Below are 14,858 nucleotides of genomic sequence, written 5' to 3' on the forward strand. Positions count from 1 at the left end.
TTGGCCGTACTTTATAAAATTATCATTTACATTTTTTAAAAAAATAAAACACATTTTTACCCTAAAAATTAGGCTTTTTGCTACTTATAATAATTAATAATGCAAAAGTTGTTTTTAAACAAAATTTCATAATAGATGGCACCACAAACAATTTTAATTTCGTGCTATTGTATCTTAGTGTTTTTCGCCGGATAAGTTACACAACTCATTGTTAGTGTATTTTTTATATTTTTTTTATTTAAACCTAACTGAAATTTCGATCTTATTACATAGTTTCATGATCATTCCACCAATGACTAAAGATGACATATCTCGCATAGTTTGTATATGCTCAGAAAGCAAAGCACTGGGAAATTTAGTTGTTCTCTAACCAATCGCCAATAACAACTTTTGTGGGCGAAGCAACTTGATAACACTGATAATTGTTGGTTCACGTCTGAATAAACTTTCCCCCGAATCAACACAATTTTTACATAAAATTACATTGGTTTGTGCATCCGTCTGTTCATTTTCTATTAATTAATAAAAGTGTACATTTTCTCCTCTATTAAAAATAAATTTAAAGCGATTTACATTTGGAAATTTGTAAGAATATTATGAATAATTCAACATATTAAACAATTAAATAAATTTAAAATTTATTAATTAATTAAAACTAACACCCAATATCACATTGAATTGTTATATGTAACAGTAAATAATCATCTTTGAACGTTACTTCCCTGATTTCTTATTGTCATAAATATATTTATTCCCTTTTCATAGCCAACAAATGAGAGACAGTACGAATAGACAAACATACAGTAAGAATAATAAAATCACATAAACTATAAAATAAATAATTATTCCAGTTTTAAGAACAAACTTTATTTTGAAACAATTCCGAAAACGAATTTCCATAATCACAAATGTCTACGGACTTTCTTCCATAGACATTTGTGATTATGAATCAATTCTATTAAGAGAACTATAGTGCGTATATCTAGTATATCAGAGCCCCTTTAGCCGTCACTCGAGATAATCGAGTGACGTTTCCGGTCCCTAGGACGAGGACCTAGGGGCAGGATTTTGGGAAGCGTCATTTACAGCGATGACGCATAATATGTAAATGAATGGATGCAACGAACAAATTAGACAATGGTTCAATTGTGAGTTATCGTAAGAGGTGTTTGTAAGGATGTGTTGTAGTAAAGTCGAGGATATCACAGAATCTTCATTTGGTGAAATATTGCTGACTGACGAATTACACGATACATACTTACCAGGCACCGAGGTTTGCGGTGATCAAGTTGGCGGCACCTTCAGGGCGAGGCCATGTCACGCGGATGATGAAACATGTAATTTGTGATACGTCTAGCTACTAATCTAGCTCCAAAACCGTATCAACAGGCCTTGGATTCGAGCCTCCAGATTCCACGCGTGTTTTCGGGCCCTCAACTATTGTACGAAATTAGACCAATTCAAACCTCACAGATCTTCGAAATTCTAAACAGTAGATTTCAAGAACATTTGGTTAACATTTATGAATAAAGGCATGTTTGCTTTTTTATCAAAATGGCGGCAGTCAGGCTATCTCGCTTGTCATGAGTAAAATAAGGAGATAAGCCACCAACGGTTAGTTATTTGATCAAACACTCCAGTGATTACGCTTTCTAAACTCACGGGTTGTGACTGTGTAGTGAACTTATGAAATGTGTCGTACGTAGTCATATTATGTTTATCACTAAAGTACAGCAGTGAATGGTGATTGACTGTTAGTCACCAATTAACTGAGAGCATTGTATTACTCGTCGAACTAAAATGTCGAAAAAAAGTAGTTCATATTCAAACAGAAAATCAACGTAGCTCAACATCCGAGTACATGCAGTACATGGAAAATTATATTATCATATAATTAGTTTAGAAATGATACATACAGTTAACTGACTAAATTGTGCAAGTAAATTTTTAAACGAATGAGTAACTAAATTACAATATAATTTATATTTTTGTTGTATTTTTGACTGATTGATGTTATCAATTATTTGAATCATCACTTTAATGCGTACTACTTCAGCTGGATGGCTTATGAGAGTTATACAGCAAAATGGAAAACTTAAAAATTAATTTTTCTTCCGATACAGCGAAATGGTAGATAATGCATATGCAGTTATTTTCATTCATTGCACAATACAATGAGACAACTTTCCAAAAAAATATAAGAATTTATCTTGTGCCTGCCAGGGATCGAACCTGGGACCTTCCGCGTGTTAGGCGGATGTGATAACCGCTACACCACAAGCACTCGATCTGGTTGATGGTCAAATCTGATCAATAACGTACCACTGAATTACGTCCATCGTTCCGACCCGAAAGCATTTCGCCCTATTGGATTTAACGGTTGCGTCGTAAGCCGCAATTCACGATTCGACACAAGTCAAACTTTCAAGCTCATCGCGTTTCGAAATTAAATTTAAACTTAATAATCATTTTTATGAATGGAGACAAAGCCGGGATTACATTTCTCTCACAATTGCGTCTGGTGCATGAAACTCCGCGCTTTCGTATGGAAAATACTCGTAATTACAAAAAGTTCATTGCCCGTTTGTTCATGACTAAACGATTTCTTCTCCGGTAATAATAAATCCGAGTTTATCTTTAACTTCATACAAAGCGTTCACACTACTTTCATTATTATCCACATTGTGTAAATAAACATATTCACTGTTATATAATGCAAAATGCATGTAGAGCTTCGCTTTAAGCGTGCAAATTTAGTCCAGGGATCCTCCATGTGTGTTCGGCGAAATCTTCAGAGAGTAGGAGGCACTTTCTTGGTTCGGATAGCCACAAGTAAAACGCAAATTGATTTTTACTGAGTGAACCTGCGGTCGAGACATCACTGCGTTTCCAGATTATGAAACAGAAATAAGTCATTGAACAAATGTTCCCGTTGCTGTAAATTCGACAATTGCGAATTAAGTTTAACAAATTATTCCATAATAGGGGCTTTGCCCACTTGTTTCCAAAATTCGCAATTTTTAACACAAATTTCATTGGACTCTCGATGCGCTGTTTTTGCTTTTTATTTCCAAACTCGAGTCTGACCTCTGCCGAAAGCGAACGCACAAAACACACGGACGCTAGGTGAAAGGTTAATTACGAGTTGGCTTATCGCGAGCGTCGTTTCAGGTTAACAAACGAAAATGTTGAGTAATTGTTAACATCTTTTAGCGAACAGCGGTCTCCAGTGGCGCAATTGGTTAGCGCACGGTACTTATAAGCAGTACTTGTGAGTTATGCCGGGGTTGTGAGTTCAACCCTCACCTGGGGAATGTGACAAATTCTTTTTAAAATTTCCTTTCGTTATTAGTAGGGTTGGGCGACCGGCTTTCGAGTATTCTTTTTGCGCTGTTCGGCTATCATTATAGCGAGAGAACGTCGATTCGGTGTCCGGTGCGCAATTCTTACAAATTTAAGCGACTTTAAGAAAGCACACAGATGTTTCACAGGAAAGCGATGAGCGTTTCGATGTATTTGCTCAAAATTGTTAAAGGGCCATCTACGGAACGCCGAGCACAGATTAACGCAAAAATCCGCGAAAAAAATTTACCTTGTGCCTGCCAGGGATCGAACCTGAGACCTTCCCCGTGTTAGGCGGATGTGATAACCACTACCCCACAAGCACCTGCAGAAATGTTCTAGTTAACTCGTTAAAAATTAGCTTTAGATAATCCTTTAATACATATCCTGATACAGGTCTTGTAAGACAACTCGTAATACAGGTCGAAAACCCTACTTATTACGAGTTGGCTTATCGCAAGCGTCGTTCGGGATCGATTACCTTCGCAAACGAAAATGCTGATAATTATTAACGTGTGTGGGAAAGCGTCATCTCCAGTGGCGCAATTGGTTAGCGCACGGTACTTATAAGCAGTACTTGTGAGTTATGCCGGGGTTGTGAGTTCAAGCCTCACCTGGGGAATAAGACAATTTTTTTTTTATAATTGTCTTTTGCTATCGGCCGATTAGTTGGACTGGGCGCTTGACTTTCGCGTATAGTTTTTGCTCTGTTCGCCCTTCATCATAGTGAGCAATCGTCGATTCGGTGTCCGACGCACTTGATATGGGCGTGCAATTCTTACCAATTCGAGCGACTTTAAAGAAGCGCAGAGGTATTTACAAGCAAGTAAAATGCGTCTCGGTAAATTGGCTGAAAACTATAAAAGGGCCGTCTACGGAATTACGGGCGGAGATTCAGTTAAAAATTCGCGACACTTCCCAAAGACGTAAAAAAAATTTATGTCGTGCCTGCCAGGGATCGAATCAGGTTGTATGGCGAAATCTGGTCAATAACGTGCCTCTGGATTACGTCCTCCGTTCCGACCCGGAAACATTTCGCCCTGTCAGATTTACCTGTCGCGTCGTTAAGCCACAATTCAAGACTTGACACACGCCAAACTTTCAAGCCCATCGCGTTTCGAAATTAAATTTAAACTTGATTTGTATAATGTAATTAAAAAGCAAAGTCTTTGTCTTTTTCTACTGTTTCGAGAATTGACAATTTTTTCACCCGAAACTAAGTAAAAGAGAGGTCGCTATCGATAAGTGTTTGGATTTTCTGTATTTTATCAAATTGGAAATTGCATTTGCCATGTCCCTGAGATTGGAAAAAAATAGCCAGAATACTTTCTGAAGGAAACACTGTTCATGGTAAATGTTTGATTTTTTTGAATGTTTTTCTGATAAATTGCGACTTTACTGCGGGATTTATTAATTGTAAATAATATAATACCATATGTGTTCGCGTTTAAAAGCAGGTCATTATTTAAATTTTTTTACTAATAAAGGCCGGTGGTTAAACGCGAGAAAATAAAGTAAAAGAAATAATCAAGCTCTCATTCTTAGAAATTTTATTTTTGAGGGAAAAATCTCAACTCTTGCTACCACGTGTACAGATGAGAAATGTAAATATTTTGATACAGGCTACGTATATAATATCACTAATAAACACTCATATAAAAATTCTAATCATCACAATAACACCTTAAAGCACTGAAAAAACAATTTATTGCAATTTATTTATTAGATCAGCAGTGGAAAAATGTAAAAGGCAAACTTACAAGCATGAAAAGCGCCTAAATATGTTCTTAATAGAACATCTTGAGAACAATAATTTTTTTACTAGGAATCCACGAAGCCTGGTGACTGAACTACAAGATCTATCGTTGGTGGATGAAGAGATTGGTACTGTTATGGATTTTGAGAAGTTGTACCCTTCATGTCCCCCTAATACCATATGTCTTCGCGTTTAAAAGCAGGTCATTATTTAAATTCTTTTACTAATGAAAGCCGGCGGTTAAACGCGAGAAAATAAAGTAAAAGAAATGATGAAGCTCTCATTCTTAGAAATTTTATTTTTGAGAGAAAAATCTCAACTTTAGCTCTCTCACGTACAGATTACAAATATAAATATTTTCATACAGACTACGTATATTATTAACAAGATATAATATCACCAATAACACTCAGATAAAAATTCTAATTACCACAACCTTAATCACCTTAAAACATCGAGACACAACGATTTATTACAATTTGCTCAGTATGAAAAAATGCAAGGGGCCAACTTACAAGCTTGAAAACGCCTGGATATGTTTTTAACCGAACATCTTGAGAACAATAACTTTGTTACTAGTAATCCACAAAGTTTTGTGACTGAACTACAAGGTCTATCGTTGGTGGATGAAGAGACGGGTACTGTCATTGATTTTGAGAATTTGTACATTTCCGTAAAATTGAAATCATGCCATGAGCTTTTGATTGACATCTGTTCTGAAGACTGCATTATCAGAGACAGTGACGGATATTATTGTTTATTGGAAATAAAATATTCCTCAAACCTTAAAATGCTTTTATAATTAATGAAAATGGACAAATAAAACCAAAGCCTTTGTACAGCATTAATCTGTGCCTTTCTTCTAACTGCGTCTTTTTTCATTCAGAAAAAATTTAAAAAATTATCCCTGTGATCAGTGGCGTAGCGTAGTGGGGGCGGCAGGGGCGGCCCGCCCCGGGCGGCACTTTTAAGGGAGCGGCATTTTTTCAGAATAAATAATAATAATATCTTGTAAAAGTTTGAACCATTTCATTTCATATTTTTGTCGCACCTACGATTCGGACCGACTGAAATGAGCACGGAATTTTTCATTACTTATTCTGTGACGTAAATGGAGAATCCTCTTTGTTTCAATGAATGTATAATAATGACATCTTGCTCATTGTAGCGACTGACAACACCGTCTGTACTGACTTGTAGGGATTCCCCGTATTTTATATAAGGGGGCGGCGAAATTTTCCTCCGCCCCGGGCGGCTGACACCACGCTACGCCACTGCCTGTGATATTTCTGTAAAACTTATTATATCCTACTCCGCTACAAATATTTCATTTCTTTATTCCAGAAGAAGATTCGCTGATTTTGTCATGTTAACTCAATCGTAACTCTGTTGTTCCTAAATGTAAAGTTCACTATTTTACGGCAAAGAGATTTCTATTAGTAACGCAAAACATATAGGCACGGAGCGAATATTCAAGAATTCCATTAACGACGCAACAGATAAATCTGACAGGATGAAATGCTTCCGAGTCGGAATGGTGGACGTAATCCAGAGGCACGTTATTAATCAGATTTGACCATACATTAGCGCATGTGCTTGTGGTGTAGCGGTTATCACATCCGCCTAACACGCGGAAGGTCCCAGGTTCGATCCCTGACAGGCACAAGGTGAATTTTTACGTTTCGCGGATGTTTGTGTGAATCTCTGCTCGGCGTTCCGTAGACGGCCCTTTTAAATTTTTGAGCAAATTCACCGAAATTCACATCGCTTTTCTGCGAAACATCTCCGTGCTTTCTTAAAGTCGCTCAAATTTGTAAGAATTGCGCACCGGACACCGAAACGACGTTCGTTTGGCCCAGTCTTTAACATTAGCGACAACTCTTGCCAAACTGCACCACCAGTTGGAATGTCCAGTACATGGAACTCCAATCTGCAGAATGACATTTGTCAACTCTATGATCATTTCCACACGAGAATTGCAGCCTGCATTGCTAGCGGAAGAGAGTACAGAGTGCTGAACCGATCTTACGCACATGCTTATGGCCTCATGCGAATCATTGTATACCGTTTACTACTTATAGTGTGTGTGTAAATAAAATTTTCATCTTAGGGGACAATAAGTTTATGATTTTTTTTCATTTTCCAGTAATGTATATAGGTATTATAATATAAATGTTTTAATAATCTTTTTTACGAATGAAGAGAAAACCGAGTTTAAGTTCAAGTTCAAGTTCTTTATTGCCGTACAAAAGTACAAGCCCGGTACCGTGTAAGCACAACCGGAGAAGAGAAAACCAGGTTAAATTTCCTGATTGTGGTGCATGAAATTCCGAGCTTTCGTATGAAGAATACTCGTAATTACAGATACTTCATTGCCATTTTCTTCACGACTAAACTTTTGAGGTAATAATAAATTCGATTTTCTCTTTAACTGCTTACAGAGTGTTCGCGCCACTTTTATTATCTATATTGCTCAAATCAACATATACATTGTATATGTTACCGGCCAAATCTGATTTCAGGCCAAACTAATTAAACTAACCTAACCTAACCTATTCTAATAATTATGGTAATTTATTAGAATAGGTTAGGTCGGGTTAGAACGTGCGTCCCCACTGTTGCCTGTCTTCTGATTGCTGGAATCGGAGACGAGCCGTCATCTTCGATACCTAGGGTACATTATTCCCGTTTTTTATAATTTAAGTAGACTATGTTTGAATAAATATTGTTTATCTAATTGATTGCCTTTTAATTTTATTTTAACCATTAATATACTTGAATAATAATTCCAAATCAGTTCGGCCAGGAGAAACTAGTTTGGCCTGAAATCGGGTTTGGCCGGTAACATATACAATGCAAAATAAATATAGAACTTCGTTTTAAGCATGTATTTTTCGGCCAGGAATCTTCGATGTGTGTTCGGCGAAATCTTCACAGAAGAGAAGGTCATTTTCTTTGTTCGGGTAGCCATAAATGAAACGTAAACTTACTTTTATTGAGTGAACCTGTAAACGAAACATCACTGCCTTTGCAGATTATGAAACAGAAATAAGTCATTGAACAAATGTTCTCTTTGCTGTACATTCGACAATTGCGAATTTAGTCGAAGAAATTATTCCATGCTAGGAGCTTGTTCGTTTACTTTTTTCCAAAATTCGCTATTTTTAACTTAAATTTTGTGACGATTGTTCGATTCTCGGTACGCCGTTTTGCTTTCTATTTCTGAAAATGAATCCAACCTTTGCAGAAAGCGAAACGCACAAAACACACGGACGCTAGGTGAAAGGTTAATTACGAGTTAGCTTATCTCGAGCGTCGTTCGGGATCGTTTACGTTAGCAAACGAAAATGTTGATAATTGTTAACGTGTTTGGGAAAGTGTCTTCCCCAGTGGCGCAATTGGTTAGCGCACGATACTTATAAGCAGTACTTGTAAGTTAGGCCGGGGTTGTGAGTTTGAGCCTCACCTGGGGAACGTGTTAATTTCTTTTTAATGACAGAAATCCTAAGTTACGTGGGATAGATACTCTCCAAGAGCGAACTTTGAAGAAATCTCTGAAGAAGAGGATACGAATTTGCATTCTCGTCGTTAGAAAGTCGGGTTTAAAAAAGTACGTTACTTAACACTTTTTTTAAAGCTTTTGTTAGCCGTATAAGTTGGATCAAAAAATGACCCGGCGAAATTCTTACATTTTTGGACTCAGGAAACCTTGAAATGTCTAAAAATGCAAAAACCTTCAGGGGATTTCCTGTATGTTTGAATATTAGTATGTGCTGGAGGGCACGATTTTGTTCACCCAATTTAAAGCTTAATAATTCCCATAATTTTTGTCAAAAATTTCCGAAATTTTGTGTATTAGGGTATTGATGCTATTAAATTATGGTAGTTAAACGTCGAGAGGATGGTGGATCACATCCCGAGTACGGTCGGACTTAATGAAGATTTTACTCTTTATTAACATTTACAATTTTTTATGTAATTAATCTCTACCTTCAAAATTAAGCTTTTTGCCATTTTATAACTAAAAATACAAACGTTTTTTATAACAAAATCTCATAAATAATGGTGCCACACACAAATTTAATTATGTTTAATAATATAAAATTTATTTTTTTAATTAAGATCTCACAACAATCGGGAAAGTTACGCAACTCGTTGCTAGATTTTTTTAATAGGTTATTTAACAACTTTTACTACTCAAGACGCCCACTAGTACAGAAGTAAAATTTTAATGTACAGTGGAGTTGATCCGTACGAAGATGACGAATTCGTTCTTAGAGGATCGTAGTTCGTGGTCAAAGGTAGAATATGATGACACTTTGATTTAATAACTCAATTTTTAACTCAACCACACGAAAACATACAAATCACTTAAAGCTCAATTATGTAGCAAGTGCCTTGGTTGCAGCCTACCGCTCTGGGGGACCCGGGATCGAATCCGAACGGGTCAAGAAATCCCCAGGAATTTTTCGGGGGGGGGTCCGTTCGGATATGTCGGGCCCCGTCCCTCACCACCCGGTCGCCCCATTGTGGGCCTGGCCGAACCCATAATGGGCCTTATAAAAGAGGCCCTCTTAGTGCCCACAGGGCGGAAAGAGTTAAAAAAAATGTTCCTGGTTGATGCAAAAATTTTGGCAAAGATTTTTTAGAACAGACCTTTCCTAGCAAGAAAAATTTAAGTACATTAAAACAAACTATAACACTTAGTCGTGGTATCGTTGTACTGACTAAAAATGTATGTTTCATGATAGTTTTATTGACCGTTACATAGCATCACCAAGTACTGTGTGGTAATTTTTTTCTTTTGTAATTTGTTTTATTCTGTTTTAAAATTTACTTCAACTGTATCTCTTCGTTAGGTGAACGATTCAAAGTTTACACTTCCCCCCATTTAAAGTTTGAGTACTCAGTCATGTATCAAGTGAGTTTAAAACGAAACGGAAACGTCACAAATATGGCGCCGAGCAAAACTCATATGCGCAACACGTACATCCGGGATTGCAATACGTCACACGCAAGTTGTCTACTGGCAGTTTGTGATCACGTGACTTTAAGACGCCATTATTCTTCCAAACAATGTGTTAGCGAGATTGAAACGAAAGCGTCGTGGATAAATTTTATCGTCTATACGTTTGCTGTCTGCAAACAAATTACCGGTACTGTTAAAGGAACCATACAATTATCCGGGACGTCTAGTCACTTTAATTTTAACCAAAGAAAAACTCCTAAGAAAAAGAATTGACTGTCATCTAAATTGTCATATTTTACTTAGCGCAACTTTTTACATCTCAAATGTTTATGTTCGGATAACAATATAATCCAGCAAATACAACATGTAAAAGAATTGATATTTCTGGAATGACTGTTCGAATTTACTCACACATGACGTCATTGCGCAGAACGATTCAAAGTAGAACAGATAAGTAGCGCACCTGTTTCTTTACATCTGTTCATCGTATTCTAAACTGTAGAACACGATGAACAGATGTAAAAGATAACAGATGTAAATTTCAAAAAAAAATCGAAAAATCGAAAAGTTCAAAATTATCGTTTAGAATCTAAACGATAATTTTGAACTTTTGTATGTATTCGATTTTTTTTTTCTTTGAAAGAGTAGCTATTGAGAATTTCATTAGAAAATTCGTCTTATACAAGACATAAACGCATTTTTCGACTGAAAAATATATAAAACTTATCCAAAAATCTGAGTTTATTATTGATCAATTCATATTAAAAGATAATGTCATCCAAAGTAAGTAACTCTACAAATTCGATAAAATGTTTTAAATTGAACTAATTATATAATAAATCATTTCTTCTAAATGTAATCCTTCAGCGACCTCTAAACAGATTCAAAGATATCGCAAAGTTTGTAATGCATAATAGTGACGTCCCACATTTATTTGAAGCAACGTCAATAAGAGGAACCGAAGAGTCATCACCCAGTCATGTAGTTAGAGATTTGGATCCAAAAGTATACAGTCGACCTATAGAAGTCACACGTGGATCTATCTCTGGGGTTGTCAGACAATTAATAACAAAAGAAAGTGCTCTGAGGACCAAAAAGGATATCGGTATGATTGTGGGTACGATAAGAAAAATGCCTTTCTTTGTGAAGTTGGATCAAGATCTCCTTGAAAAACTTGCACGTGTGATATATTATCAATCTCTTGGAAAAGGAAGAGTTATTATCAAAGAAGGGCAAATTCCTGTTTATATGTATTATATCGTAGATGGACAAGTTTCTGTCTCATATTCAGAAAGACATCCAATCACAGGTAAAATGTATAATTTCTGTTAATTAAATCTGTAATATCAAATTATAAACTTCCAAATTACATATTAAGAAAATTGCTGTAACTTTGCTATCTTATGCTATAATTCAATTAAAGTAATTTGATAATAAAGATGAACGGTTTTAAAAGTTTGCAGAGATTGTTAGTTAGGATTCCGTTGTGACTCGTGTCTTTCTTTCGCTTTTTTTTTTTTAATTATTAATTTTTAACATTTTTACCAATCATTAATTTTCTAATTATTAAATTTGTTATAAAATAATATCTTTATTACTCCGTTTGTGACTCGTATCGTAAATCTTTAATTTCAATTTATTAATTTTGTATCCATCAATGGCCTAATGTATAACACCATCGAATGCTGGTCATTGATTTGCACCTGACCACAGGTTGTCCACGTGGAGTTTTCCATGTTTTCTGCACGTGTCTAACACCAAAATAACAGCCAATTTGGCGTAGACTACTCTCCCATGACGCATTACCTTTCGGGAGCTCGTCCATGTATTGCGTTGTCTTATACCATTATTCCAACCCTATTCAGTAATTTTAATTATGGCTTTAAACACCCATAAATTGCATATCTTTAAGCTATTTAATTTATTTATCTTCTCATTTGAAATTAATTTCAATTATATTTCTATGTTAATTATAAGCCTAATTATATTTTTTAGATCAAATTAAAGAAATAGAATTTACTGAACTTGATAAAGGTTCTTATTTTGGAGAAATCAGTTTAATGCATAAAACTAAAAGAGAACTCACATTTACGTGTAAAGGTAAGAGATATTATCATTGTTACAGATTATTCTTAATTATATTAAGCTTAAACTTTATATTTTTTCGGTATTTCTAGTGTGAACTTCTTATAATACATTGTTTTTATTTTAGTGCCATGCCAGTTTTTTGTTATAGAAGATGACGATTTTAATGCGCTATTAAGAGATATAATATACATTGATGTAGTTGAGAAAAGAAAGCACTTGGTTAACATGCCAGCATTCGATGGTATCGAATGGAATGAGAAACAATTGAAAATTATAAGCACATTCACAAAAATTGTTTCATTCCCGAAAGAAAGGGTATTAAATAAATTTATTTTCATATTAATATATTTTGAAAATGTCTAAAATTATTATATTTTTATACATCCGAAGGTCATCGTTGGTGGAATTGAAGAACAGCCAAAGGATGTTTATTTTGTAATTTCAGGAAGTTGCAAATTCGTACGCGCTGTGAAATATATAATCGAAACTGATGAACATAGAAAAACCCGATATTTGGCATTTAATGAAAAGAATGTTTCAAGTACATGCCAGAAAAGATATCATAAAGCTTTATTAGAAATCTGCATTGTGAAACATGGAAGTTATTTTGGAGTAGGTATGATATAGTACAATACTCTTATTTACTATTTTCACAATATACTGTATGCTAATAAACTGATTATAATTAAAGAGTAGGTGTTCAGAACTTTCTGCAGAAAGAATTATTAATCAAGTCTCTATCAAATTTGACATACGTGGTGTACTGAGTATGCGGTTTCGATTTTCGGGAACAAAGTTTACTTCAAAATTCAACCACCAAGAATAAATTTGGCGCTGCTGTTCCTTAGTATGCATATTGCTTCAACGAAGGAATAAAGTGCATAATTTTATTTATATTTATAAAATACAGATATGATTACGGTAAAAGAGTAATTCAGACAAAGTAGGTTTACCTATGGGAGAATTTTTAAATTTCGGCTCGTTTATACCCGAAATTGGTAAAAAAACTGTATACAATATGTGCATCATCTGGACAGCAGCGTCAAACTTTGCACTAACGCCTGAATCTTGATGTAAATTTTATTTCACGAAAATCGAAACTGTACACTCAGATCAGTAGTGCCACATATACCAAATTTAGTTGAGATTCTACTATAGTTCTTTCTGAAGAAAGGTCTGAACACCTTATATTTAATTGTGAGGATCCTGTATACGCTATTTTATTACTTTTTGTTGTATTTAGGTGAAGATATGTCTAAGACATATTTACTTGCAATGGATAATGTAGCGTGTCTATTAATTCCAAGGAGCATAATGTTGAAATATGGCTTGAGAAAATACATGGAAAAGTTATGCAAGATACATAACAGAATATATCCATTAGAACAAAGAGTATTAGACTTATATTTTGAAAAGAAGAAATTACAAAAGATTCAAAAAAATATTGTTAAGAAAACTTTAATGAGACAAAAAATGAAATAGTGTACAGTACGAGTCTTTAACATTCTGTACATAAAATAAAATAATAAATTTTGAAATTAAAATCTGTTTTAAATGACATTTCTTGAACTCACTTGTTTCCATTTCAGTACCTCGCTCCTTGTTTTTCAGAAAAAAATTTGTTGCGCCCCAATTAATTTTCGTAACAATCTAATTTCATAAATACTGTCCTTATAATTTATTTAATGGTCTACAAAACAATATACCTTATTAAATAAAGTATATTGTTCGCCGGGGCTCAACTCTTGTCGAGACATTTCGGCATGAGTGTTCGGATTTTTAGCATTTGCATTCGAGTCGTTCGGACGATGTTGTGAATTAGGCATAACCGTTTTGCTAATTCATTTTTTCGACGTCGATTTCACTTTTTCTTTATTTGTTTGTATTAAAAAATGATAATTTGGTAAAACACTGCGCGCCCCTTGCAATAGTCTCACGCCCCACAGATTGGAAAACACTGCTTTAGCTAAATATAATTATCATTACATGTATATTTGCGGGGAGTTAAATGAAGGGAGGGAAGCGAGTGGAGTTGATCCCTCACAAGGGTTGAATCGTTACGAAATTTTTGTTATGAATAGTCTATATTGGAAAGAAGTGTGCGAGCGAATGAAGAGAGTGCGGTGTTGAACCGTTTTCGTTCTATAGTTATCTAGAAACTGACGTCTTGCTTACTTAAGTCTGTTCTGGGATGCCCATAATCGAAATAATGTGGTCAAAGAACTCCAAAAAGTTTTCACGTCAGAGCCTGTCTCTCACCAGCCGACCTACCTATTGTGGGCCCGGCTGAATCCACGATTGGTATAGGTGTAAAGATTCTTTTAGACCCCATAGGCCAGAATAATTCAATTTTACATAATTGAATTATTCTGTTATAACATAAATTACATTTGTAACATTAACGGATGTATACAGAACTAAGGATCAAGAGTTAGAATTACAAATTAATCACTCACCATTCACTGTATGTAAACACTTATTGGTAAAATATAATCACGTATGTAATTCACTTATCCTATTGCGCATAAACATGGAAAACTTCTGATATAGCCTATAGATTATTTCGAATCAATAAAATCATCATTGAAACTCGATATAACGGGGAGAAACGAAACCAGATAAATACCCTAAATTGAATAAAGCATTCTATCAAATCTGCTTCTTCTAAACTGTAATAATTTTCCAAAATATCAATACAGTTAA

At 35.0% G+C, this 14,858-nt stretch overlaps 1 protein-coding gene and 4 non-coding genes across 6 annotated transcripts; 4 read left to right on the forward strand and 1 right to left on the reverse strand.

The window, feature by feature from the left end:
- Positions 1–2,211: 2,211 nt before the first annotated feature.
- On the reverse strand, positions 2,212–2,284 carry TRNAV-AAC (transfer RNA valine (anticodon AAC)). The gene has a single exon. It is a non-coding gene; the product is annotated as a tRNA-Val (tRNA).
- Positions 2,285–3,223: 939 nt separating this feature from the next.
- On the forward strand, positions 3,224–3,314 carry TRNAI-UAU (transfer RNA isoleucine (anticodon UAU)). The gene is given in 2 exon segments: positions 3,224–3,261; positions 3,279–3,314. It is a non-coding gene; the product is annotated as a tRNA-Ile (tRNA).
- Positions 3,315–3,873: 559 nt separating this feature from the next.
- Positions 3,874–3,964, forward strand: TRNAI-UAU (transfer RNA isoleucine (anticodon UAU)). The gene is given in 2 exon segments: positions 3,874–3,911; positions 3,929–3,964. It is a non-coding gene; the product is annotated as a tRNA-Ile (tRNA).
- Positions 3,965–6,690: 2,726 nt separating this feature from the next.
- Positions 6,691–6,763, forward strand: TRNAV-AAC (transfer RNA valine (anticodon AAC)). Its single transcript has one exon. It is a non-coding gene; the product is annotated as a tRNA-Val (tRNA).
- Positions 6,764–10,641: 3,878 nt separating this feature from the next.
- Positions 10,642–13,646, forward strand: LOC136973988 (cyclic nucleotide-binding domain-containing protein 2-like). 2 transcript variants are annotated; one of them, XM_067268765.1, is made up of 6 exons: positions 10,642–10,850; positions 10,935–11,376; positions 12,063–12,167; positions 12,280–12,470; positions 12,546–12,771; positions 13,399–13,646. In XM_067268765.1, exons 1-6 carry the CDS (start codon positions 10,839–10,841, stop codon positions 13,635–13,637), a joined length of 1,215 nt encoding a protein of 404 aa, XP_067124866.1. In that variant the 5' UTR covers positions 10,642–10,838; the 3' UTR covers positions 13,638–13,646. The 2 variants fall into 2 exon arrangements, with proteins under 2 accessions (XP_067124866.1, XP_067124867.1); XM_067268766.1 differs by having other exon boundaries at positions 12,546–12,767; positions 13,399–13,569.
- The last annotated feature ends 1,212 nt before the right edge of the window (positions 13,647–14,858 follow it).

This window comes from Centruroides vittatus, unplaced genomic scaffold (assembly GCF_030686945.1).
Source record: "Centruroides vittatus isolate TY-2023 unplaced genomic scaffold, ASM3068694v2 contig_3350, whole genome shotgun sequence".
In the NCBI taxonomy this organism is placed as follows: domain Eukaryota; kingdom Metazoa; phylum Arthropoda; class Arachnida; order Scorpiones; family Buthidae; genus Centruroides; species Centruroides vittatus.